The sequence below is a fragment of the Trichoplusia ni genome, chromosome 9 (genome assembly GCF_003590095.1).
Source record: "Trichoplusia ni isolate ovarian cell line Hi5 chromosome 9, tn1, whole genome shotgun sequence".
Classification (NCBI taxonomy): domain Eukaryota; kingdom Metazoa; phylum Arthropoda; class Insecta; order Lepidoptera; family Noctuidae; genus Trichoplusia; species Trichoplusia ni.
Genome location: NC_039486.1, coordinates 6,170,303 through 6,197,224, shown reverse-complemented (window position 1 = coordinate 6,197,224; position 26,922 = coordinate 6,170,303). Strand labels below are relative to the sequence as shown.

The window sequence follows — 26,922 nt, the reverse complement described above, 5'->3', positions numbered from 1 at the left end:
AAAAAACATTATAACATACGAATATTATCAAATGTAATCCATTAGCCATTCATTGATTGGCCGATGTAAATAACGGAATACAGACCCTGCATTTCATGCACAGATTCATACATTTAATGACCATTTTTTTGCCAACATGTTTTTATTAAATCTATTTGTACTTTGACTCGCACTTCCCCAAATTTTTTGAATAAAGCAGACCTCGGTTCACTGTACAAAAAAAGAAACAACAACTTTAATTTCCAATTCCAAAATAATCGGAATTGGTTATCTAAATAACAGATTCTTTTGATGAAGAGATTAAGGTTATCATTAAAATTATTGACTTAATTATTCTATTTCAATACACGTGTCTGACTGATTTTTATTTAACATATTACGTAATTTAAATATTTAAACAATATGTAAATATGGCAAAGGTGACCTGTTAGATGTAAATCTCAAAACATTCAGGTCATCAGACTAAAATAAAACATACAAACATCTTGTTCTTGATTATGTTTTGTTTTTTTATTTCTTAATCTTAGCTTATCTTGTCTTTAGGAACATTGCGTTTTTTTCTTTTTATTTTATTAAATGAAGTAGTTGTTTGTTTAAGAGTAGATCATCATCGGCCTAGCCTGTTCCCAACTATGTTGGGGTCGGCTACCAGTCTAACCGGTTTCAGCTAGGTACCAATGTTTTACAAGAAGCGACTGCTTATCTGACCTCCTCAACCCAGTTACCTGGGCAACACGATACCCCTTGGTTAGACTGGTTGTCAGACTTTTCAAGCTTCTGACTATTATACCTGTAACGACTGTCAAAGATGTAGGAATAACATCCGGGACCCACAATTTAACTTGCCTTCCGAAACACGGAGGAACTCGTTATGACAAAGATGGTCACCCATCTACGGACCAACCGCGTCAAGCATAGCTTAACCTGTGATCGATTCACTTATGCGGTTATAGCCTAAGCTTAGTTTAAGAGTAGATAAGTTTCTTAAATAAACAGTCGCTTAATTCCTAATTTGCCTCCACTACATTATTGCTAAAACTAGCAAGATGCTTTCACAGTTAATAGTTTTAATTTTCAACAAAGTCCCGTAAGTTATAAGTAATTAAACAGCAAACATTCTTGTAAATACAAGAGGTCCATTAACAAAGAAATATCCGTTTGTCTACACGTCTGCATAATGAATGCTGGCAAAAATAAAATTAGAAACTTAACAACCTACTAATTCATGTGCATCATGCTTTCGTGAGAATACACAATTAGTGTATGAATATGAACCACAAAAACGCCTTTTTCACCCGTTAGATGGCAGTGGATTGGTATTCAGAATTTAAGATCGTGCGAAAACTGTCGAAGACAAAACAATGAAATATTCTCGGTATTAAAATACACGTCTCTACCTAGTTCACGATGTTCTTGTATCTGAGTATTACACCCGTGTTTATATCAATTCAGACTGATATTCAATTTTGATCAAAATCTCATTCAACCGTAATTGTTTGTTCTTTTATTGCTCATGTCTGCCATACCGCAGTAAAGGTCAACAACTCGCATACCGAACTCATGTATTTTAAATTCTTGTAACAATATATATTTAATTTCATCTAGATGTGGAAATAATATCAGTTTTAATATCATTGTCTTAATATAATTAGCGTATGGGAACTATTTTAGCAGCACTTGCTAATAAACCTTGAAACGTGACCTGTTTTGATATTTCGCTTGGTTTTATTGTTTTACGTTCATTTCAAACACTGATTACCTATGACAGCCGACATTATTGCACAGACCTTCATGATTTGTAAATAATCGTTATGCTACATTAATTGTAAGTTCTTCAATGGCTAAAACATTATTTCCATCCACAATCATTGAAGAATCATTACAATCTAATGTATTAGTAATAACATATTACTTCAGTTACATTACTTGATGATAAATAAATGCATCATTATTAGTTTCTCTTGATATATGACCGGAACTCTATAGCATCCCTGCTACAGATCGTTCGATAGAAAGTTAACAAGACACCGCAAAACTTCGATCAAACAAACTACAGCTCAAGTTTTAATTGGAACGCTTCTACTTAACCCTTTGTTCGGTGAATGCAAAGTATTAAACGTTGCAGGTCGTTTTTAAACTGCGGAAACGGATCGCATTGCGCACTCTTGCCTTCCTACATTCAATTGCTAAGCCAATATAGACATTATAGGTTATATGTGCATTAAACTTCATAGATCTGGCCAAAAAAAGTCCGTCAACAAATGCAGTTATGAACGTAGTGGTAATAAGCAATTATTTACCCGTTATGACATGAGATGTTGGTGCTAATTGAAGAGGAAATAGAAAGTTATGACATCTATTTTTTACTGTGTGTCACTGTCCGGTTTCATCTCATGTCAAACATTGCACTCGCGTAAACGCTAGTCATCATATTACCCAACGTTACATAAATTTAGGAACTATTTTACACTTCCATGTTTAAAGAATTTGTGGTCATGATCATGCATGTTCATAATTAAGTATCGGAATATTCCATTAGTACAGACCTTGTAGACTAGACTAATATCAAATGTTGTATCTCATTTTTAAATCAGCATCTTGATCAGCAAACAAGTCTAGTTAATGATTTACATCACGAGTCTGAGAAATATCGTACTACTATACAATGACGTCAGAATTTAAATGTCTGAATGCTTGCCTTAATGTGAAGAATATCGATTAGTTGTCGTTGCTTTATTGAACCCACTAATACTTTATCGATGTAAGAGTACTCACTACCGTTGTCAACTAATTGTTCGTGGTTATTAAAGAGGCCATAGAACCTTAATACCCGAGTTGGTGACCTTGCCGACCTTTAAGGGAGGTATGTAACCTCCTTGGTTGAAATTTCGGTGCCAGCCACCGTGTCAATCTCAGAAACTCGATGATTCGAGATACTTTACAGCGGTTTCAATGAGAGCCGGCTACTTATTTGGAAAACCAATTTTATATAATACAAGAGGTACAACGAGTGATACAAAACTGCCGCTTCGCATAAACTATGTATGTTGAGAAACCCCAACTTTCCCCCTGATCCTACATTGACAACGAAGCTCCTATTTAAAAGTCCGTACACGCCAAAAAGGAAATTACCTACTGCATTTTAATTTGTCACCCATCTGCAGACTATTGTACTTACAAGTTAAATTCCACAGCTGTTCGGTGGTATGTTAATCAATTGTTAACGTCTAGAAAATGAGGTCTTGAATTATTTACATGGTTACCTAGTTTTGGGCACTGGGTTAGTCTAGTGACACTATAAAAGGTTATCGATACCAATCTATTTGTAACGGTCGGTGTAGGTAATAGAAGCATATATTAATTTTACACTATAAACTACTTGTGGTGTAATGTATGCCTGGTATTAATCTCATGATCGGCTTCGTACATATGGACGTGTTCTTGCTATGAAACCAGTTTTTTCCCCATATGGAAACAATCCTTGACCATCATTTCTTGTCATTGAATCGTACCATGTATAAAGTGTAGTTATATCATGACTTCATAAAAATGATTAACATCCATAGTTAATAACGTAATACAAAATTATCGAGACAAAAAACAGACGATTCATTTAAACTATTTCTTGTTCCTTGAATTTATTTATATGATATAATAGTTTGAGTTATTTAAGCTTATCTTTTTTATCTAAAATGACCTGTAAGACGACGCGACGTACCAACCAAAAAATATTTAATTTCAGCAATTATTTTCTTACCTCCTGGGTCTTTTTGCTTAATTTCATTACGAAAAAGTGCTAAAGTGAAACTTGTAAAAATACAATATATTTTTTCAATTCGTGTGGATCAATTGTGTCTGTAATAATAGCGGCAAATCATGATTGAACCTTTCAACTTTTGGCATTTGATTTAAAGAAACTTAATTATCTAATTTGTGTGACGAATTGTTTAGAAAATTAATTGCAAATTGATCAGACAGCGAACTAGCATTTGTACAAATTGGGTGTAATTTTGAGACGGCCCGAAGTATTCTGTAAAAGTCCTTTAATTTATCCTAGGTGTCAATGGCTTTCCACTAAAGAGGTGCTTTAAAACCTTTGTGCTCACTTTGTAAGTACTCTTAAAAACAAGTGATGGGGCAACATAAGGAATATACTACCGAAGCATATTTTGAACGAGGGTTGCACGGACACTTGACGGCGTAACATGATATCAAAGGGGGTTTCTCAATTTTCCTCTTGTGCCATCCATAATTGCACCAGTCGTTTCTAGTGAGTTTCGTAAAGTCGCAAGATCCTGATGTTTGCTAATAATATTACAGCGAACATCGAAGCCTGTCTAACGGGTTTATAGCTTTACAAAAAGTGGTATAGGGATACATAAATAAGGCTGTGACTCTTAAACTCTTAGCTCCGGACAAGATGCGTAAAAAAGCATGTGCCAAATGTCTCTATCTTGTATCAGTTGCATCTTTCCAAAAGCTTTCCAAACCACGATAATTGGTCCAATCAAAAGTTTTCCATTGCTTTCTTGTTCCTTCTTGTTTGTTTTAGCCCCAGCTAACAGGGAATAAAAGAGGTTGACAGCAAAAAATTTTCATTACGTTAATTATGACAGTGTAATGAAAAAAATCTTATTCATGGTCTTATGAAATAAGACTGCTACAGTTGTGCGAGCGAGACAGCGCACTGCGCAGCATAGAGCGGCATCTCCTTCCACAATGCAAGAGTCAACAACGTGGTTGTACGCCCCCAGGAGTGAATTTCTACGAGCTACCTTGAACTGTTCATTAATTTATAATCCAGGAACAGTATTTATTACTTCCTTCACATCAAATTTAAATTGAACATTGTTTAAGTAGATATAAAAATATTCTTCCGCCTCGTAAAAATTGTTTCATTTATTGTACCTCATTATTATATCACTTGTTTTTGTGAAGCGAGTATCAAAATATGATTGCACTCAACTACCTTAATAAGATTCTTAGGAATTAGATTAGGATTCTTTAAAAAACGTGTTACGGAAAATGCGTTAACGATTAAATTTTAGCAATTTGTCTCGGTTATTCCTACATCTTTGACAGTCGTTACAGGTAGTCAGAAGCTTGAAAAAGCCTGACAATCAGTCTAACCAAGGGGTATCATGTTGCCCAGGTAACTGGGTTGAAGGGGTCAGATAGGCAGTCGCTCCTTGTAAAACACTGGTACTTAGCTGAAAACGGTTAGACTGGTAGCCGACCCCAACATAGTTGGGAAAAGGCTAGGCCAATGAATTTGTCTCGACTGCAACTAAAAGTCGAACGAGAAATTGTGAAAAACATTTCTAAAACGAAAACAAAATGCAACAAAATATTCACCAAATTTCATTTCTCATATTATTATTGTTGAAACATCTTTTCGTACAACACGGCGCTCGCGAACGCTTATTTTCCATAAAGACAAGGTAAACACATCGGTGCCTCCGGCTTAACTTCGCGGCAAGTCACGAATTCTCATTATATACTATATGAACACCTTGTTAAAACACTCAGACGTTTTAAATACTTAAATAGCAACCTTCAAGTCGAAAATAAATAAATTTAGAACCAAAGAATCTGTTAAATGGAGTTTATGCGGTATGAACGTATGAAACAGTAGCGTCTACGATTTCAAAGAGCAAACATTCATTACTATTTTTGTGTGTAATGCAAATATTACGTTGAAACAAAGTTGTATTTAACTTTTTTCGTTTAAATAAACAAGACTATAGAATATGATCCAACAAATCGATTTAAATAAAGCCGTAAAATCGATTACACTTCATTGAAAAAATCACTTAGTTCTTCTACTAGGTAACACTAATTGCGATCCATGTACGAATTTCCGCCCGCAGCGCAAACTTTTTTTCCAACACCATTAAAAAAATAAAGGAAAGGTCAGTAGCGCTTCGTCAAGGACCGCGGGTATGTTGTAAAGCGATCTAAAACACGATTAAATGCAATTCACGGCATAAGGAAACGTACGTTAATCCCGATCACGACTGTAATTGAAGACTGAATTGAGATCATGGCACCAAATTAAATTGTTCTATAACACGAATATGTAAAATACTTTAAGATAAAAGTTGAATAAAATATATCGGTTCTATTTTGTACATATTTTGTCAGAAGCTGTGTACAGTTTGATACATACTAAACTAGGTCAGTCTGGTTTATGTAGTTAGATTTTCCAAGGTTTTAGTGAGACTGAAAACATTTCCGATTTATAGCATTCTAAAGTCAACTGTAAAACCATTGATAGATTGTACATCATATAGCCTACATGCCGTTGATAAATATTCGGGGTGCCCAAAAGCCTGAAGAAAGTATTGTTATTCCCAAATACGAAAGTGCAATAGACGTTAACACGGCAGCGCTACACTTTCCCTCGTATCACTGTTAGCAAAGTAGGTAAAAACGTTAATAAATTATTGACGATTGCCAACACTGCAACGCAACTGCTGAAACGTGCAATCCATACTTACCGATTCGATACGATGCCATACGATACGTCTAAAATAATAATATTGTACCGGTTTGTAGTCTGGTTCTGGGTCTATACATATTTATCCAAGGTTTTTTTGATAGCATGCGCAATTGTTCAAAAACCAGCTTGTACCCACAGTATACCTGTAATATTTTAATGATATATTGATTGGTTGTACCCGAAAGCGGTTTACGAGCGCCTACAGTCGGTAAATAATTATAGTGCAATGGAAATCAGTTTACAGTTGAAAACTACAACCGCGATGGTTTTCCACGAACGGCGAACCTAGCGGACTGTAATTGTGTGCAATGTTTGGACGGCACTCAATAACAATCAATGTGTAATTAACCAAATGCTCTACTGCCACCACATTTTTTTTATTTCCTGTTAGGAAGTTAACTGAATCGGGCAATAAAAAGTGCGCAACACGGATTTTATCATTACGTGGATTTTAATAAACCGGAAAACTACGAAATCGTCTACGATTTTGAAAATATCGAGAAAGTATTTCTTTAACCATCTTTCAATCGAGAGGTCGAAGATGAGGATGCCTTTGCATTGGTTTGCTCATTGCTCCTCTGATGCTGTCAACGACCTGTGTTTAACTTTTTGCCGTGCATGACGTAACCATCAACAGTAATATTATGACTACGTGTTTGCGTTACTCTTAAATGAAATTATGGGCATAGAAGATTCCGCATAAATGCCCACTAAGATACAAAGGTAGGTACCCTAAATTGATTACTTCAATTTGCAAGCAATTGAATTTAATTAAGATGTTTGTCGGTTAAAATGAATAACAACGCCAGATATGATCTCATGGAGTAATAAAAAGGAGCGCAGTACGCAGTTGGTATTTACAATTTATTGTAATAACCATTCTTCAGCTAGTCATTACTTTGGTGATGTTAACAACATAGTGACAACGTTGGAAAGATGTCACCGTCTATGATGTGTTAAATAATGCCTGGTATCTGCATGTCTAGCGTTTTATTACTATCGATTTGTAACTGGAGCAGAACCGCAGACAAAACGGATACTTAATACATGTTACTGAGCGGATGGCGAACAAACAGGCTCTGAAAAAACCGGCTGCCAAGTTTGGACAGGACTACATTATTCAGACGATGAGGTATACATATTATTTTGAGACATAATTTAAGGCAGAACCCATAAAAAATAATATCGTGCTTATTTTGATTACACGACAAAAAGTATACCCATCCTCATACGCGGAATGGGCAAGCTTATATTTTGTAGTTTAAGGGTTAAGCTTCATTATAAGTCTAAATTAGCATAAAAACAATAGTTCGAGGAATTTATATTCATTGGAATACATGTATATTTATGAACGTAAATACGCCACTTATACGATCATTAATTGCAAATTGCAACACCGTTTAAAAACTAACTTATCAAAGCACCTCTCGGCCTCACAGCAATATCTATGTGGCCTTATACTACAGGACCTTACGTGTATTTAAAACGCTAAGGTAGATCAATACATCCTTCAAAACAACACACGAATGTAACCCGATCGATTTATACATTGACTCTATAGCAATCGCATATTACATTACTTATCTGCCTAGATGAGATAAATCTGCTTATAGGTCGACATTGTCAAACGGTAAGCCTACAGAGGAATATTCTTCTAAAGTCTATGATGTATCAAGTGGGTATAGATTCTGGCGTTACAATGTCTAGCCGTATAGCTACATAACATTATATGTATGATGAGTATGGGCCAACAGACCACTGCGGTTTTACTAATATTTCTATAAGAGGAATAGCGAAATGGAAACGAATGGACATCTAGGTCAGGAAAATGTGGTTAAAATGTTATCTAATACTGTAAAGGAGATTCATTTGCAGATTGTGAAAAACAATACCAACAGTCAAAATCTCGTTCGTTAATCGCTTTGTAAGGGCTTGATTTCGCATGTTCGTGTCGAATTTAATCACAGCTTATTATCCTGAAAATGTATGCCAAATTATGCTCAAATCAACCGCCTCCGTCCTTGGCAATGATTTTTGCAACTACCTACCCGCAAATCTACAATCCGTGCTTTAACAATGGCCTATGCGCGATAACACTTACCTTGGACATTTCGTCAATCTCGTAGAGTTATCACTCTAAACAACTTTTCTCACTTCTCCATTTTGAGCGTTATTAGTATATCAGGTTAATATTTTATATTCGAACACAGGTTAAGCGCGGAAAAAATCGTGACGCATTTTCGAGACGCCTTTTCGTGGCGAACACCCGATCAATACTGCCGGTTGGTATGTCGTTGCCGGCGGATAAGGTAAAAAACACAGCGTTAGTTACGCGTGCGCGCGCAATCTGTTGTTGACTGACATAGCGCATGTGTCGGATGCTACGACCCCTGCTGACTACCACGGACATGAGACTAAAGCAATGCATTATAATAAGCGCTTCGATGTGGGTAAACAATAACGAGCAGTTAATTGGTATATGATAACGACTAAAGATTACATACTGATAAGAAACATGAGGCTGTTTTTAGTGACTCCAAAGAAAATGACAACCGTATTGATATTTTATTTCCTCATCGCCAATTAATGAATAGTGGATTATGTTGTCATGGGTTCAATCAAATAAAACTCATCTTCTAATGCTATTAGAGGGCCTGCCTATCGAGTACTTGGGCTTTTTAATGTTTTTTAAACTACCGCCTATGTTTTTGTAGACATTGTTATGATTAAGATATATTTAAAATGGTTACAATCTCTGCAACGTAGATGCAATTATAGATCAAATAGAATATTCGTAGTATATTGCCTCTAGATACTATAGAAAACCTGTTCACTGGAGAATATTATTAACAGTAAATAGATTTATGTAAGTAAACCAGTAACTTTTATGGCGAGACTGAAAACACTCTACCAACATTACTTTCTTTATTATATAACATATTTTTTCAATTTTTTTTAAATTTCAAATATGTATTTCATTGTAAATTTCATTTTTCGTGTTCATTTACAATAAAAAGCAATATCTAGAAGTAAAACTCATCTAAAAAGACTTTTATCCGTGAACAAATATTTTCAAATGTACTGACAGTGACAGTTAGAAGACATGAATGAAATTGGTTTGCTTTCGCGTTGTTAAATGTCAAATGTATTTTCGTGAGTGATTTCACAAGCAATAAAACGAAAGTGGACAAAAAATAACAACAACAACAAATGTTAATATGTCACTGATATCTTAAGAATAAGTGTTGATTTTAACACCAGTGTTTATCAAGTTGTTGTTAGTAGAAAGCCTAAGGAACTTTACAATGGTGAACACAACATTGACTATTCAAGATATTCTACCGTATGGGTCAGGTAGATCAAGCGGCAAAAAATTTGACATGGATGCTATACTACCTTACCTAATATTACCAGGACTACTGCTAATAGCGACCATATCCCGCCCGGTCACCATAACTATTATGGTGATAATCGGTATGGGAGCGCTGTATGTTCATTCGAGACCGCGACAGAAAAACAGGTGAATATTTCTCTATTAATTTCTAATTCTATACTTAAAGACAAAAAAGAAAATATTTTTTTTTCTTATTATATATATTCCATCGCCAAGACTTAACCACTCCTCTTGATGACTTATAATAGAAGTGATCATTAATTAAATTAACTTTCTTTTTGTAGGTCTTCATTCTTCTTTTCCTGGACCATGTCATCTGGAATAAGTATGTTTCTGGTGTTTGAAGGTGGTGTGCTGGGATTCTTTGAGATAACCCAGCTAGAAAACTTCATCTTTCTACTGTTATTGTCATGTACTTGTTATTTCTTTTATAAGATGAAGGCTGTTGCTGACTTTGAATTAGCCACTGGAAGCTCTAAGGGAAAGGAATACAGGTACATATTACAACTGAAAGAGTGTGGCCATGTTATCGTAAATACAATCAGCAAAATAAATTAATATAATATTGAAATCATTTTATTTCAGCCCAGTTTTAACATCAGACTCACATTATTGCCAAATATGTCAAATTGAAGTTAATGAAAGGTTTTTCCACTCTATTTGGTAAGTACCTTACTTCTTACATAAATATAATAATTTAATGAGCTGCTGTAGTCACTTTAATAAATTGACTGAGATTTTAAGACAAGGCACTACAAGAAAAATAACTGCCAGTATCTATTAAAAGCACAATTAAAAGTAAATTTGCTGTTACATATTAAAGTATTTATGAAATTACATTAACGCAGCACAATAACAAATTGAATTTGATAACTGGATTCGTCATCACCAAATAAATAAATGCTAACTCATTATTACTTTATGTTATCAGGTGGGATTGCTGTGTTCTGAGACCAAACTATATTTACTTCCTGGCCGGTCAAGTGTTTGCTTTTGCAACACTTTTCTTTGGAACCAATTTAGGTCTGACAACAGTTTGTCAACCATATATATTCTATGGAGTTATACTCATGCCACAAGATTGTGATGATGTATATTATGAATTCAAGTAAGTGTCTGGTAAAGTTGATTGCACTTTAAATGCGCAGGCCTTTATGTTACAGCCGCTAGTGGCAGTATCTGAAATGTATTTAATTAACAGTAGTTTGTTAATCACTCAAATTTATCATTAATCTGTAAGTTATGATCTTGCTGAACTCCACATTTTATATCTAACTACTATGAGAAAAAAATCGAAACTAGCTTATCTGTAATAAGCCTATATTCTTTATTTCAACCAACTACAGTTGTGATCACGCAATTTGTAGATTGACTTTATGAAAATCATTTATCAAATAAAATAATTATTAACAAGCTTAAAAAAAAATCTTCACTATTATTGTACAAACAATTATTTTGATTAATCAGTCCAATCTTATCTAAAGCAACAGTGATTTTAGGTGTTAAAATTATATCTTTTATTATAAAGCTTGTTATCTATAAAACATGACCTATAAAATTACAAATCAACCTAAGTATGCTATTACTAGTAATTTTATAAAACCATATTGTATTCATTAATTTCTTTTTTTCAGCCTGGCAATATGCTTTGTTTGTTGTGTCTATGGATTGGGATATTTACTGGTCATCACTCTCGTATTAATTCGACAACTCCTTGTATACATACCAAAATATAGCGGTAAGTACATGCAATACAATTTGACATAGTTTTAACAGAGCTATGTCATGTTTGAGAGTTGATCGTGGCATTGATAAATAAAGTTGGTTATTATTCCTAGCACAGAAGCTGCTTTAAGGAGTTTAATCCTTGTGTTGCGGGGGGTTTTCACAGACATTCAAGTCACATGCACGAGATTCCCAAAACTTTGTGTATGAGACAAGCGCTTTACTATTCGCGATACGTCCTGTAGTGGGTTTACCGTGGTGATCTCAACTACTAGGCTATCCATACAGTAAAAAATTGTATTACTGACGTTTTTACTAACTCAAAAAGCTAATATATTTCTTTTTTCTTTGCAGAACCACAATGGAGAAAGTTAGTCAATGTTTTAAATGTTTGAAGGAAATTATCGAATCTCGAGAATATTTGAATGGCTTTGGTACAATGTACTTTGCAATATGTTCTAAATTAAAAGAATGAATTGCTGATTTAGGAAATAATGTCCTACGATAGAGATTATTTATTTGCTTTTATTTGTACAGCGTTAAATGCATAATAATCGCGTTATTATTATATTATTTCGCTTAGCGTATATAAAATAGGGACAATTAAAGTTAAAATTTTGTTGTTTGAAAAGCGCTTTTATGAAGTATGCTAGCAGTTTAATATAGCCTAATATTATACTGATATGAAATAACTGTTAAAAGTTAACTAAATTGAATCGTGTAGAAGTCTAGCCATCTTGTCAATTGGCAATTAAAATGCCTTTAATATTCATATAAGTAGACGTTCTATTTATTGGATCAATAAAATCAAGTTTTCGTGAGAAGTTGCTGAAAATTAATAGGCTCTTAGGAAGTTTAACGTTATTTAATATACCAGCTTGTACATAACTCGTAAAGTAACATTTATGATAAACCAAAACTAATCTCTTCATATATTTGGATTATTGACATCCAGGCTTACTCCTGTTTCTTATACTCATGATAATGATTCGAAAACAACGCTCGCAAACTGACACCTAAACTCAGTAAAGGCCCGGTGTCATTAGAGAGAGATGGATGACTAAAACATCATAAAGTACGTAACCTTTGGTCTTTTCTTTTATAACCAAACGTTTTTTTTCGCACCAATGTAATCTTACGAATTTTCCGACCTTATCTTGCCAACAGATGATCTAGTGCTAATGTTTATTTGATCTCGTTTATTGGATGTAGTCAGGAGGAAGCCTGCTGGGTAGATACTCCAATAAACTAAAAGTCATTTTTACTAGCCGTATGGGCTAGAGAAAATTAATAGTATTTATTAACATTACTGTTAAAATACTTCTAAGATTTTTAATGCACTGCAGATATTTTCTAGCACTATGACTTTTCTAAAGTAATTAATTTTAAAGCTAAAATTAGACAAAAAATCTGAATCCGTTAGAAATCAATTATGCATGAACCAATTATAAAATAAGGACTTTTGAATTCTTAAATGAAGTAAACATTACAACTCAATCCTACGTATTTTAAGTGCTTTTTGGCACTTTAGATTTTGGGGTCAAACCTTTTTATGTAGTTAGGTAGGATAGTACTTCTTTAGTACCCACTAAAATGTACATATTCATAGACTATTCACGAAGTACCTTTAATGTTATACATTCAAGTTATTCAATTTTAAGAAATAAACACAAATACAACAATAATTGAACGGGTTTTTATTTCACACTTGAAACTACAAGACACTTGTTTAATTCACAAGATAGAAAATTCACTTAGTTTCTAATTGGAACTTATAATTAGGTAGGTACAGGAAATCTTAAAAACAGATTTACGAGTAAATCTATTAACCTAAAATACGAATTAAAGATGGCGAAAATTTGCCCTACTGCTTTGGCATAAAAGTTACCATTTCACCATTGATGCATGAACGATATCAAACACCACCCTCTTTTGTAAAAATTGGCCACTTTTATTGTACAAATTCAACCATGACCAATAAGTTAGGTAGAAACATATCTAGTCTTAAAATCCTCTGTTCTATCCTATGTTAAGGGTTTAATCTGTTAGGTACTGGTAAAAATCGTCGTATTCTAATTGAAAATCGTATAACAATTTTATTAATCGTGTTCCTAGAATGTTATTAGTAGCGTCAAAAGTTGACAAGAGTTTTTTTTTTAAGTTTTGTACATGCGCAAGCGAGCAATGTTTAGGACGAGCGCTCATTTTAATCAAATATTGCTTTTTAAAGAAAGTGGAAGACGCTTTAACTCATGCAAAAATGTGTCATAGAAAAGACTACCTCATACCTACAAAAATTTTAAGAAAACAAATCAAGGTAGATGAGTTATGTAAATCAAGGTAGATGAGTAATGTAAATCAAGTCTGTCCGTTAAATCTTGACTCACAAAGCCTTAATCCCTTAATTAACTTACCGAAGACATGTTAGAGCTATTCTTATTCAATTTTGCTTCTAATTTGTCAGAAAGCATAGTATATTTCATGGAATATGTCCTTTCCTATTAAATATAGCATAAACATTTATAATTATAATTTGAAAAATGTATACGTTTATAATACAATTATGAACTAATCATCAGGTGGTGTATAATCAGGTACAACTTGTAGTACTTTTTCGCGCCATCTTGCCTTTCTAGCTTCTTGTTCCCTCTGCAAAGCATTTATTGCTGGTAATGTCCTCCAACAGGTGAACACTTTAAAAATGAGGTTGCTGAAATAAATAGTGAAACTTACGTTAAGCATTACCAATGCTTCCTGGGTAGTTCCAGCCACAGTATAATCATTGTGAAAAGAAAGTTACAGAAATAAACGATTTTTCATTTTTCATTTTCATTACGTTAAATTTTGTGCTAGTTGAGTACAAATACATCCAACATGCAATTTAAAATATGGTGAACTATTATAGGCTCAATTGAAGGTAGGAATTTAAATTGCTATTGAACATAAAGCCAAAGTAGTGAAAGACAAAGTATATACCTATTGTAATATAAAATAGCCTTTTGCCACTTCATTTCGCTTTCCTTCTTCATCACATTAATACCTTCACGAAACATTTTGAATGCCATCTGCGTAATATACAGGTCGTAATAATCGTCTGCCACTTGTTTCCTCAAAACCAAGCTGCGGTGACTCTGAAAGAATAAAAAACAACGTAAGTTCACTTTAGCTTAAACTAAATAAGATAATAATGGCACCTGACCTCTGCACGTTGGACCTGTGTCCCCGTGCACGCCTTTAATAAGGACCGGGTCTATTCTCATGAAGTTAGCTCTTGAATGAAAAGAGATGGCACCTGACATTCTACGAAAGTATCATTTTGTTTTAAGTACCATTTTGAAAGCTTCAAATCCCTTCTTTAATAATTTCTTTCGGTAAAAGTTCTCTGCTTTAAAATTTCTCTCGATCCACATGTCTTCGGTGTACCACATCCAATGTAAAAACGTGTTATTCTTAAGTTGGAACATGTAGTGCGCTTTAGCCTTTTCAATATTATCCCGTTTCATTGCTATTAGTATTCTGAACGGCCTTATACCATATTTTGCTTTTAAACTTTTCTCGTAATGCAAATCTGCCATTACTATGAGCGCTCTCAGCCTCGACGCCCATTGTTTTTTTCTTATAGTCTCAATTTTTTCCTTTCTCCTCTTGTCTCTCAGTTCCTGTATTCTTCTCATCTTTTCTTCTTTATCCATTTCTGCTTTTGCCAATTCTGCCTGAAATGTACATTTTTAGGGATTAAACATTTACATACAATTTTATTGCATTCTGAATATGCCTCCATAAAATAGTAATACTTACCTGTTGCTTTAATCTTATACGCTCTTCTTCCATCTGTCGTCTTCGCTCACGGATCATCGAATGTTTTTCTTCTCTTTCTCGTGCTCTCTTTTCCATTCTTTGTAAAAACTGTGGCACCTTCAAACAGTGTAACACTAAATTCGGCTCTGAAATCAGTATTAAATAGATGAGTAAATTGATGATATTTATTCGTTTATTTGAAAATATGTTTACTCATAAAATGTACCTTCAAGCTCGTGGATGTTTAACTCATTCGTTAAACACTTTATTTTAGGCTTTAACTGTCGATCTAATTCGTAATATGCTTTACGAACTTGTTCCTTCATAGCATCCATCGAAAGTCGTGAAGCTTCCACTATTTTATTATACTTTAGTTCCTCTATAACTCGGTTCTGCTCCTCTAGTTTTGCTTTTTGCAGAGCAATTATATGTTTCTGTATTCTATATCTGTAAAGTAAAAATATAAATCAGTAGGTACCTACTACTTCTTTCCAACCTCATATTGGGCTTGATTATCTACTTAATCGTTTCTCGAGTTCTAAATTGACTTACCTATGCTGATAAGTGTTGTAATCCCTAGCTTGGAGCTTAGCCTTATTTTGCGGTTCAGTCGACTGAGTTATATCCATTTTTTTCTTAGCAATCTTATCAAAGAAATGATTCAATGTTTCCTGTCTGCGTTCAGAGACATACTTCTTCCGATTTTCTACATAAGACTTCCATTTATTTACAAACTTTTTCATAAGATATGTCTCCTTGTCATCGATTTGTACTCTGATTGGCGTTATTCTCAAAATATCATCCATTCCTTCTGATCTTGCAGAAGTGCAGTCTGCATTCTTATCATCGTTTTCACAATGTTCATCATGATTAAAAGATTCAGCGTCCTTTACTTCGGTTTCAACAATTACATCTTCAATCTTACTTGGCTTGGCTGATAAGGCCATCATGGTTAATAGCTGTGGTAAATCGTTCGTTTCTTCTCGGATTAGCTTTGGTGCTTCGCAAATAGGCTCAACAGTGTCTCGTTGATGCAAAACGTTATCTCGTGAGTGTTCCTCTGGTTCGTCATTCTTATCAATATTTCTGTAGTTCAGGAATTTATTGGTACACTCGACTCTAAAGATATCTTCATTGTTCTCATTTATATCTTTATTTAAATCCAATAAACGGTTGTTTGCTTGCTTTGAACTTTTATGGCCCTGAGTTTCTCTATGTGTCTTGATTGGTTTAATTGGTTTAACTTTTGATTTAATTTTAAACTCATCATCATTCCGTATTTCTAATTCTTGGTCTTGAGGTATTTCGTCTAAAAATATGCTTTCCTCAATTTCGTTTATAATCAAACTTTCATCGAAAATCAAGTTCTTATCATAAATAGATGATTTTAACTTTAAAGTACTAAGGCTTTTCAAAGTAATTCTGTTTTTTAAATTGATATCATCAAACTCATGCCGTAATTTTGCGATTTCCTTGTTAATGTTGTTGTAATTATTGGATTTTCTCACAGATCTCCTAAAACAAAAAGTGTAGATCTATATCTTATGTGTAAGCCTTTATAGCCAAAATAGTAAAGCATAACTACTATCAAAATATTAATTATTACACTACGTTAATATAAGCTACTCGAAATACTAATCTTGCGCAGACAACGTCGCAGGCACCATCTAGCTTATAAAGGAGAAAGTATGTATGTTTTTATGTGTGTGTTTGTCCACTTAACGCTCAAACGGCATGTCTAATTCAGGTGAAATTAGGTGTAGGGGTAACCCATGCCCACCTAGGCTCTATTAGCTCTATAGCTTTTTATCCGCCAGTAACCCCGTAGAAATGACTTAAATTTTTCTATCCTGAGCTTTTTGTCACCGCAGAGTCCAACCACATTTTATTTAAATAAAAGCGTAAGTAACAAAGTTTTCAAAAATATAGTTGCCGGAACTTTTGTTAAGAATTTTCCATATGATCTACGTTTCTTTTTAAAGTTAAACACAATATATAATTTCGCTACATATTGACCATAGTAGAGAGAAATTCGTATGGTCTACACTAATATTTAGGTATCTAGGTTGAAGTTTTGTGCATATTATTAATTTCGTTTGTTAAAGTTCTGAACACGCCTTACTCCGTGGGCTACAATAAGTATAACATAAATGCAATTACCTTGAAGAGTTAGAGTTTTTTAGTATCCCATGATTGTGGGTATCTTTCGCCTGAAATACGAAACAATACATATTAAATGTAGTAACATACTTAATATTATAAAATAATGTAATTTTTAAAAGTTATCTGATAAAAGTATCGTAAATAAACTAAGTCTGTGGATAAAAGTTACTCAAGCAATGTTTACTTACTATAGTTCTTCTCGTCTGCATTCGTAACACGACATCAAGAGGTTTATAATCCGGAGAAAGTTTCTCCAAATCTCGTTCGTTAAATATATCTTTGTTTAGAATATTCTCCATACTTTTTTATTTCATATTAAAACTAGGACATTTTAACACTTACTTTATCACCAATCAATGATTTTGCTGTTGCTAAGAACATATCGATAAAACAACGAAACGTTTTCGGATCCCGTATCACGCAGAATATTATAAGGTTCTGTCATCGACACTTACAACCCACAATCGAAGTTTTGTGCCTCTACTTTTTTTAACTAACGTTTATTTAAAATTTTACAAAAACCTTTGGTAACATTTGTAAACTAACATCAGCAGGAACAGTTCATTAAAACGCGTATTTAATACATTGTATAGTGCTAAAGAAGTACTGGGTAAAACGGAGAGTACTGCAACACTTTTGACACTGCTATGTCAGTGTCATTATCACCTGATAAATTATTATGACAATTACTTATTTTGGTAAAAGTTTAGACCCTATGAACTTTGTTATAAATGTATTTACCTCTTTACAATGATTCTGAAAAGAAATATTATGTCAAAATACCGTCCAAACTGTGCTTTTCTGCAGTGTCAATACCATTATTTGCCTTCGTGATATGTGTTATGCTGACAATGTATAAAGATTTCGATAGCGCTAATAACACTCATTGTAAAGTTCCTAATATTTTCCCATCAATATCTGCATCTATAGGAAATTATGAGCCACAAGGTACAATATGGAAACTGGCCATATATATTCATGCTCCTATTCGATTTTACATAATAACCTTACGATGGAAATATTACAAAAGTGTTATACAAGACAACTGTATTATTATAGTAAAATTAGCAGTATTTTTAAATGTTATAGAAAACTTTTCCTTACTAGGATTAACACACTGGACTTCCTCAAAAAATTACCGTAAGTTGTAACTTAACATACTATAGTTATGTAACAAAAACTGCAATCATTTAATAATTAGGCGTCTGTTTTATACTTACTTTAAAAACACTTTATCATTTACAGCTTACCATGAGGTGTGTTTTAAAACCTTCATTGGCACATCAATCTTCTACATGATGTTTACATGTATAATGCTTAGTAAATACAGACGGAGACCTAACATAACTTACAGAGAGAGACATTCAGTAAAGTTAAAATGGAGAGCTTTTATTGTGAATATTTCATCATTTACACTGGCTGCTTACTTCTTCTTAAGACACAATAGACTGTGTGAACCTTACAGTAAGTTGTTTAGTTATCATTTACTCTAACACAATAAATACCAATTCAGTTGCTGGTTTGTCACTAATGGAATATTGCCTCTAAAATATTTAGTTGGCATTACGGTTGTACGGTAATTAATTACATTTATTACCAAAACCACTTCATTTAGTTGTCATTTACTCTAACACAATAAATAACATTTAAGCTCCTAGTTATGTCACTAATGAAATATTGTCTTTAAAATATTTAGGTGGCATTGCAGTTGTTGAAATTTATTATCAAAACATAACATTTTTTTGTGTAATATTTTTAGATATCTGTAAAAAGTTTTTGATCTAATCGTTGTTCATTGCTCCTTTTAGATTCCCATTTTATGTATGTTTACTAACATGTATAGTAAAATTTCTTTTCTCTTATTTCAGTATATTCAATGTTTGGTCTATCAGAGTATGTAGTGGTAATCAGCAATATCTTGTTCCACTTGACAACTGCTTATGATCTTCAAATTAATTTCATATGCTTGACAAACAAAGGTATTGTAACCGAATGACAACAAAGGAATAATTAAATTAAATAACTTGAAGGTGTAGGGAAATTAGTGCATATAGGCAATAATTATGAAATAAGGAAAAGTCAGGTGAGTATTCAACAAAACTAGGGGATTATAGATAGACACATTTTAATGCATACCTAATAGTCTTATGTACAAAAACAATCTATATATAGTAAATGTATAACAATGTCCAAAATATATTCCGAACATAAATGCTATGTTAGTGACTTATGTTAGCACCTAAAGTTCCAAGTATAATATTATTTACATCATTTTATTTCATATTATTATAATGTCTTCCTCAATTATTCATGATATTAATATAAGTCTACATATTAGTATAACATTTTATAATAAATAACATTCAGATCTAATGTAGTGTTTTTGTATATCCTTGGTTAACTACCTTTATCTCATATCTACGTAGATTCACAAATGACATGTTGTAATATTAATAAATAACTAAATGATTAGTTACAACTAGTTTGTTTTTAAACAGTAGTTATCTACTCAGTGCTGTGTATAATAATTAACCCCAAATAAATATTTGTTCCCCAAATAGCATTTTAGTCTATCCATTTTAGGAGTTACCTACCTTTTGAAATTAGGCAAAAAAAACTGGCGAGTTGCGTCACTTTGGCCAATTTTATGAACAGTCAAAAGATTGCTCCTAAAATGGACAGAGTGTAACTAAAAATAATTTTGCCGTTCACACTTTTTCAATTAGGTACGTAGTTTAAATTTAAACTGTTCTTCCATTTTGTCAGCTATCATTTTCGCGATAGCAAGTGATGATGTAGCACCAGGCGAAGGTGCATTTCTACAGTGCAGTACTCTGCTTCCAATCGCGCTCGATCCAGGCTTGGAGTCAAACACAAAGTCCTCTATAAGACTACCTGTAAGATAAAGAAGATTTTATTAATATAAACCTTTTAACTTAGACTAAGCTTAGAAAGCAAACAGCAATATTTTAAATATATAATTATGTTTATAATAATACTAGCTGCTGCCCGCGGGACGGCCGCTACCGATCAAAAATGATTACATGGGAATATAAAATTGGGATAAACACTACACAATGTGTTAATACTAGAACTATCTATGTACAAAGTTTCGTCTTTTGCGTTTATAATGTTTGAAGAAGTTTGTTCCTTAAGACACTAGAATACGTTGTTGCTCAACGATACAGTAGTTGGCTACTGCTCATAAGCCGCTGTAGTCAGCGGCCGTGACCGAAGGATGACCTTTCAAAACAATGGTCTATACCTACAACTTTTAAAATCATTGCTATTTCGTTCAAGGCCGCTATAATGATATCGTTATCAAATTCATGTTATTCAATTACTCTTATAATGTTTGCGTTTTCTGTACTAAGAAACGTTATCTATCTAGCAAGCTTAGGGTATCCCAAGTAAGAGTGTAACAATACAATTGTTGGAAAAATACCCTGCACTGATTATATCCGCGCATGGGAAATACAGCACACGAAAGACGTGATCGGCTTATAAATCGAATGCCTTGACAGCCTTATAGTTATCGTTTTGTTTGTGTCGAACTCTCAGAAAAAGAAGGTAAATATCAATGGTAGAACTACACACCATCTTTAGACATTGCCTGAGCCCTAACTCCGGCGGGGCCCCTCTCCACATCAGCTGATGTAATTTCTTGAATATACTTCTGCAGCTGTTTAACTTGTAATGGAATCAATATTGATCTAGTCATCTCTTTAATTCCAAAACCAGCATATTTAGTTGCTAGTTTCCGGAAACCAGAGAATGCAATGATTTCCTTTAACTCTTTCATGTTGACATCACTGTATCTGAAAATGAAAATGAAAAGTTAACAAACAACATACATGAAGTATTTATACACAGATTAAGTCATGTAGAATAAATTTAAGTTATTTTATAGTCTGGGTTAGTCTTTTGTCAGTGTATTTTAGTATGCAGTAACCAACTGGTGTTTACGATATAATAAAATTACATCAACAAGAAAATATCAACAAAACAAATTGACTTTATAATTCTATTAAACTTACTTATATCCCTCTTTGCTGTATGCTAATATAGCATTAGGTCCAAGTATAACACGCCCATCTATAGTAGGCGTTATATGGACACCCAGGAATGGGAATCTTGGATCAGGAACAGGGTAAATGTTAACTTTTGCTAAATTACTTTTATTTTGTACAAGATATAGGTATTCACCTCTAAATGGAATAATTTTAGGCTCTTCTGGACAACCTGTCAACACAGCTACTGTGTCAGAATGTAGGCCACAGCAAGTTAGAACATATTTAGCTGATATTTTTAAAGATTTCTCATCTGATATAGTTACAGGATATTCCGCATTCTCAGCTTCAATAAATTTCTTGACTTCAAATTTGAGGTATGATTTCCCACCGCTGGCAACAAAGTCTTGGACGTAAGACTTAGTCATCTCTGCATAACTCACAATACCAGTATGAGGTGACCACAAAGCTTGCAATCCTTTACAGAGAGGTTCTATCTCCCGAATTCCTTGACTGTCAAGAAGTTGTATGTCCTTTACACCATTTCTTAATCCACGGTCATATAGATCCAATAGTCTAGGCACTTCAGCCCTTTCAGTGGCGACTATCAATTTACCACATTTTGAATATTTTATACCTTTTTTATCACAGTATTTATAGGCCAAGTCCATACCTTGGACACATAGTTTGGCTTTTAGTGTGCCAGGCTTATAATAAATTCCAGCATGAATCACACCACTGTTATTCCCACTCTGATGACTAGCAAATTGGTGTTCCTTCTCAATTAAGGCTACTTTCAATTGAGGGTGCCTCAAAACCAGTTCTCTAGCTGAAGCAGCACCAACTATGCCACCGCCAATAACAGCTATATCATACTTTTGAGGAGTTTCATTTGAATATCTGAAAATATATAAATTATAAATCAATATACCCACATGTAAAGCTTAAACTTACATCTACCATCTTTACTTGAGTTACAAAAACCCTGGCCAAAAGTGACTAACTCACACACAAAGGGCTAAACTATATGAATGATTTTAAAAGCAAAATTTATTATTTTCGAATAGAAATGCATGTCTGTAAAATTAATCTGCCTACCATATGTCATGAGATACAGCCTGGTAACAGGCGGAAAAATAGCAGAGCTTCAGTCAGGGGGATCGTAAAAAGGTTCCGTACCGAAAGGGTAAATCGGCAATTCAGTACGGATCCCCAAATAATGTTCACCAGTATTACGTTACTACGTAATTGTAATTATTTTGTTTACCTTCGATAATTGCAGGTGCTCAAACAAGGTACTCTAACAGCCAACTGTCGCGCAACACAGTCTCTTAAAGACGTAACTGATTTTAAAATTAACATTTTAAAAATTAAATCAAATAATTACTATGAATAAGTTATACTTTAAAACCACAAAACCCGAAATATGAGACACTGTTAGCACAAGAAATAACCAGTTAGCGTTAAAATGATAACTGATAACAATTAGTAGGTAATTAAGTTTAACAAACACTTAAAGTAGCGATGTACCACATTATTTATCCTAAAAATTGAATAACATTGTGACACCACATAACTTTGATAAATAATTAATGATTGTTGTTTATTATAAAAAGTATAAAACTAAAATAACTCTTCGTTTTTCTAGATTAGACAGAAAATTCTCTCTAGTCTCATTACTAGGAAACTTAAAAATATTTAATCACTCTGTAAATAATATTGTGGTAAATAACTGAATGCAAATACTTCTCTGGAATGTGACATCTGTCACTCAATGAGTATTGAATTCGATACATGCCATATAAAACTGAGTCTCCTAAAGTGGTAATACCGTAAAATGCCACCAACACAAAAAAAAAACTACATTATAATTTAGCTTTAAAGCATATGCTATTTATAGGATATCAGTTAAGCCTTTTTTTCATCTTTAATCATTTTGCTGATATATGTATCTTTCATGATTCAACATTCACAAACAAAATACACATAGACTTAGTAGAATTTAATAGTTTCGTACTGACAACATTGTAACAAATACAAACATCAATATTATGACATTATTTTTGTGCCTAAGTTTCGCGGATCGGCGGATTGATGATTTATCTAGAACCGCAGTTCAACGATTATTCCATTAGTCGTGATAGTTGCTGTGGTTAGTAAGGAAAGAAATATTTCTGAATTAAAAACTACTCAAAATTCAACGTTACTATGTCAGCGGCACAGTACTGTGTTAGTTGGGACTCGTATAAAAATAATGTCTCAAATGGCTTGTCTCGATTACAACAGGTTTGTTTATGAGTTTAAAAATTAAATATCTGAGTTACCTTATCGTCGTCTATTTATTAAGGGTCCATAAAGTTACAAATATGTATTTTGCGAATAATCTTTATTTCTAAAAGAGTCATATCATAGTCGTATCAAAATTATTGAAGAGTTTGTGTGATGTGCATGTAAAGACTTACTTTTTTTCCAGAATGGTGAATTTGTTGATATGACTTTAGCAGCAGAAGGGCATCTGGTGAAAGTCCATCGTAACATAGTAGCACTTGCAAGCCCTTATATTAAAGCCATGATACAGTCTGCAGAATGCCCTCATCCAGTTTTATTTTTAAATGTAAGTCTGTGGGTTGATGGTTTATTTTATTGAGGTCTTTTCTATAGCATATGCATCAAACCTATGTGTAATACTGAATATTATCAGCATCAATTAGGATCCATCACCACCTAAGGACCTCAAAATGACTAAAGTTTTTATAATAACTGAACTCCCCCAGAAAAGTTACACCAATTTTCATGAAATTTTGTAGTAGTGTGTAACTTGTATTTTGGTTAGGTCTGAGAATTGGAAAACTACTGTTCTTTTTTTTCATTCCCTGTTTTCTTTCAAATGGCATGACAATCTTCCTGCCAGCTGCTTCTCTTTTGGTAGGGATTGATGCTTAGCAACAAAAAGTCTTTTATAAAATTGTCAAAGTAAGTAAACTTCTTTTTTCAGAATATAAGCCATAAAACACTTGCATACATATTGGAATACATATATATTGGCGAAGTAAAGGTATCAAATGATGATATTGCTTCATTTATTGATACCTGTAAATCATTAGGCATAGCAGGTGTTGAAAATTTTGTTATTCCGAAGGTAAGTAGCTATGAACACAAGAGATAAGATTGTGAGTTCCTATGTTGCCATATTATTATTTTTAAAGTTATACATATTTTGTCTATTTTTTAAGAGATGACATTTTGGTTTTCAGAAAAATGTTAGGAGAAAAATTTGCGAAGAACCTAGTATACAACAAGAGGCAATGGCACAACAAGACTCAAAGTCCCAAGTAGAGCTTCAGACAGAAACATCATTAGACGTATTGCTCAAGACACAAGCAGATTTACTTCTAGAACGACAGAGTAAGCAAATGATCCCAGAGACCCAACAAGAGACATTGCCAGATTTACCTGTTGAGGTATTGTCAGATTCACCAATAGAGGTATGTCCATATTCAGGATTTAATGATGAACCTCAAACAGAACTTGAGCGAGAACCTGAATCACAATTGAAAGTAATATCAGAGTCAGAACAATTAGTATTGCCACAAGCATTGACAGATTCACAGCAAGAAATATTGTCAAAGCTGGAAAATATTTTGCCATCACCAGACTTGGGCACAGTGACTGAACCACAATCACAAGATATATTGACAGAGTCACAATTAGATAAAATGCCTGTGATAAATTTAGAAGCAATACCACAGCTACTGCCAGGGTCACTTATAAATTCCCTGGACACAGGACCTACAAAACAATCCACATCATTGCTAGAGACCCAACCAAAAGATCTGCCAGAACTACTACAGCATGAAATAGAAAGGTAAAAACATAACTCTAAACTCAAATGATATAACAAAAAAGCCATTTTAAGTGAGGAAGTCCAAATTTAAAAATTGTTTTTGTCTTTTCAGGGTTAAGGATCCACCTGAGAATAATTTTGCAGCACATATTACTATAAACAATGATAATAACTATAACTTGGAATTTAAGCAAATTGAACACAATATACCATCAAATAAAACTTGCCCCATTATGACTGTCGATAATTTTGTCGTCAATTATAACAACTCGTTTTGCGAAGTTGATGATAATGCCACAGCCAATTTACAACCGCAACCACTCAGTTTGGATGCAATAGATAATATGAACTTGGACCCCACTGATACTCCAGTCAATAATAAAAGAAACATTGAAACTAATACTCATGAGACTGAAATAAAGCAAAATTTATGTTTCAACCTTGGCGTAGGAACTGTAAATCAGAAGAAACAAGTATTAAGTAAAGTAGAAAGAGGTTTGTTATGTTCACTAAATAACAAACAAAATACATTAGTATAGAAGCTCGTGTGAATAGACAAATGAGGCATTGAAGTAAAACCGTTTATTTTTCAGACAAAATTGTACATTACACTGTTTCAAATCGAGGTTCACTGCAATTAATGTTGAACTGCTACATTTATTGCTGTCATCACCATTCATGCGGCGGTATTAAACGACGGTGGCGATGCGCAGATTATCGAAAACTGCATTGTCCTGCACTCATCGATACTGAAAACGATGAAATAATAAATAGGTACCTAACCTACATACCTACCCTATCCCTAAGTTGAGCTTTACCTATAAAATAATACTAAAACTTTTTTTTATTACATTTAGGTCAGACCAACATAATCACGCTTCACACGATTCGAAAATACTTAGGAAATTCAAATCAAAGTTAATATTTACTTCTGTTGTACAAGCTGAAGAAACATGTAAGGCTCTTAGAGTCAATGAAGCAAAAGCTGCAGAACCCGAATACTTTAAGCCTAAAACAAAACGTCGCAAATTTATTGCCTAGATAAATTAGACAGTAGACCCAAGTAAACCCAAGGTAGAGTTTACTAACTATTATGGCCGTGCGAAGAATCCTATGGGTCCTGGTATGCATAAGTTGGAATAAAACATATCATTTTAAAGAAGTTCTGATATTTTTTTTTATATATTTATTAGTCAGTTTGAGCTTCTGATTATGTGTTGTAATGATTTAGTTAATTTATGTGATGTTCCGTATTTCAATAAATATCTCCTGACTGACTGTTTACTTTTGTTGTTATCATCCATTATTAACCTTTGTAATTTTGGTTTTCATAAATAAAATAATAATAATTAGCCGTATAGAAGTCCTAGAAAAAAACGACGCCTACGTGTTTTTTTATAGCAATGTGAGTTCAGTTGTATCTATAACTTCAATTGACAATAAAATTAAGAGTAGCCACTAAAGGAGCAAAGAAAAAGCGTCTTTA

The 26,922-nt window shown here is 33.4% G+C and overlaps 6 protein-coding genes across 6 annotated transcripts in view; 3 read left to right on the top strand and 3 right to left on the bottom strand.

Moving 5' to 3' along the window:
* The window catches only part of LOC113497690, a 79,711-nt gene extending 70,834 nt beyond the window's left edge, over positions 1 to 8,877 (bottom strand). The window contains exon 1 of the mRNA XM_026877370.1: positions 8,604 to 8,877. Within this exon, the coding sequence (XP_026733171.1) occupies positions 8,604 to 8,612 (9 nt within the window). The 5' untranslated portion in view covers positions 8,613 to 8,877. The remainder of the gene's footprint in view (positions 1 to 8,603) is intronic.
* Positions 8,878 to 9,597: 720 nt separating this feature from the next.
* On the top strand, positions 9,598 to 13,306 carry LOC113497248 (palmitoyltransferase ZDHHC23). The gene is made up of 6 exons (XM_026876720.1): positions 9,598 to 10,022; positions 10,181 to 10,390; positions 10,482 to 10,559; positions 10,828 to 11,004; positions 11,531 to 11,634; positions 11,976 to 13,306. Exons 1-6 carry the CDS (start codon positions 9,808 to 9,810, stop codon positions 12,014 to 12,016), a joined length of 825 nt encoding a protein of 274 aa, XP_026732521.1. The 5' UTR covers positions 9,598 to 9,807; the 3' UTR covers positions 12,017 to 13,306.
* Positions 13,298 to 18,138, bottom strand: LOC113497246 (trichohyalin). The gene is made up of 8 exons (XM_026876717.1): positions 17,771 to 18,138; positions 17,580 to 17,629; positions 15,972 to 16,934; positions 15,646 to 15,866; positions 15,420 to 15,565; positions 14,951 to 15,334; positions 14,598 to 14,752; positions 13,298 to 14,331 (listed from the first exon to the last, which is right to left on the bottom strand). The coding sequence occupies exons 1-8, from the start codon at positions 17,879 to 17,881 to the stop codon at positions 14,190 to 14,192; spliced, it is 2,172 nt and encodes a 723-aa protein (XP_026732518.1). The 5' UTR covers positions 17,882 to 18,138; the 3' UTR covers positions 13,298 to 14,189.
* Positions 18,139 to 18,228: 90 nt separating this feature from the next.
* On the top strand, positions 18,229 to 19,955 carry LOC113497249 (post-GPI attachment to proteins factor 2). Its single transcript, XM_026876721.1, has 3 exons — positions 18,229 to 18,722; positions 18,828 to 19,046; positions 19,451 to 19,955. The coding sequence occupies exons 1-3, from the start codon at positions 18,314 to 18,316 to the stop codon at positions 19,576 to 19,578; spliced, it is 756 nt and encodes a 251-aa protein (XP_026732522.1). The 5' UTR covers positions 18,229 to 18,313; the 3' UTR covers positions 19,579 to 19,955.
* On the bottom strand, positions 19,691 to 23,361 carry LOC113497247 (L-2-hydroxyglutarate dehydrogenase, mitochondrial). The gene is made up of 4 exons (XM_026876719.1): positions 22,860 to 23,361; positions 21,620 to 22,492; positions 21,180 to 21,400; positions 19,691 to 20,477 (listed from the first exon to the last, which is right to left on the bottom strand). Exons 1-4 carry the CDS (start codon positions 22,952 to 22,954, stop codon positions 20,305 to 20,307), a joined length of 1,362 nt encoding a protein of 453 aa, XP_026732520.1. The 5' UTR covers positions 22,955 to 23,361; the 3' UTR covers positions 19,691 to 20,304.
* Positions 23,362 to 23,604: 243 nt separating this feature from the next.
* On the top strand, positions 23,605 to 26,713 carry LOC113497188. The gene is made up of 7 exons (XM_026876604.1): positions 23,605 to 23,878; positions 24,066 to 24,206; positions 24,588 to 24,731; positions 24,847 to 25,457; positions 25,549 to 25,931; positions 26,030 to 26,210; positions 26,294 to 26,713. Exons 1-7 carry the CDS (start codon positions 23,801 to 23,803, stop codon positions 26,475 to 26,477), a joined length of 1,722 nt encoding a protein of 573 aa, XP_026732405.1. The 5' UTR covers positions 23,605 to 23,800; the 3' UTR covers positions 26,478 to 26,713.
* The last annotated feature ends 209 nt before the right edge of the window (positions 26,714 to 26,922 follow it).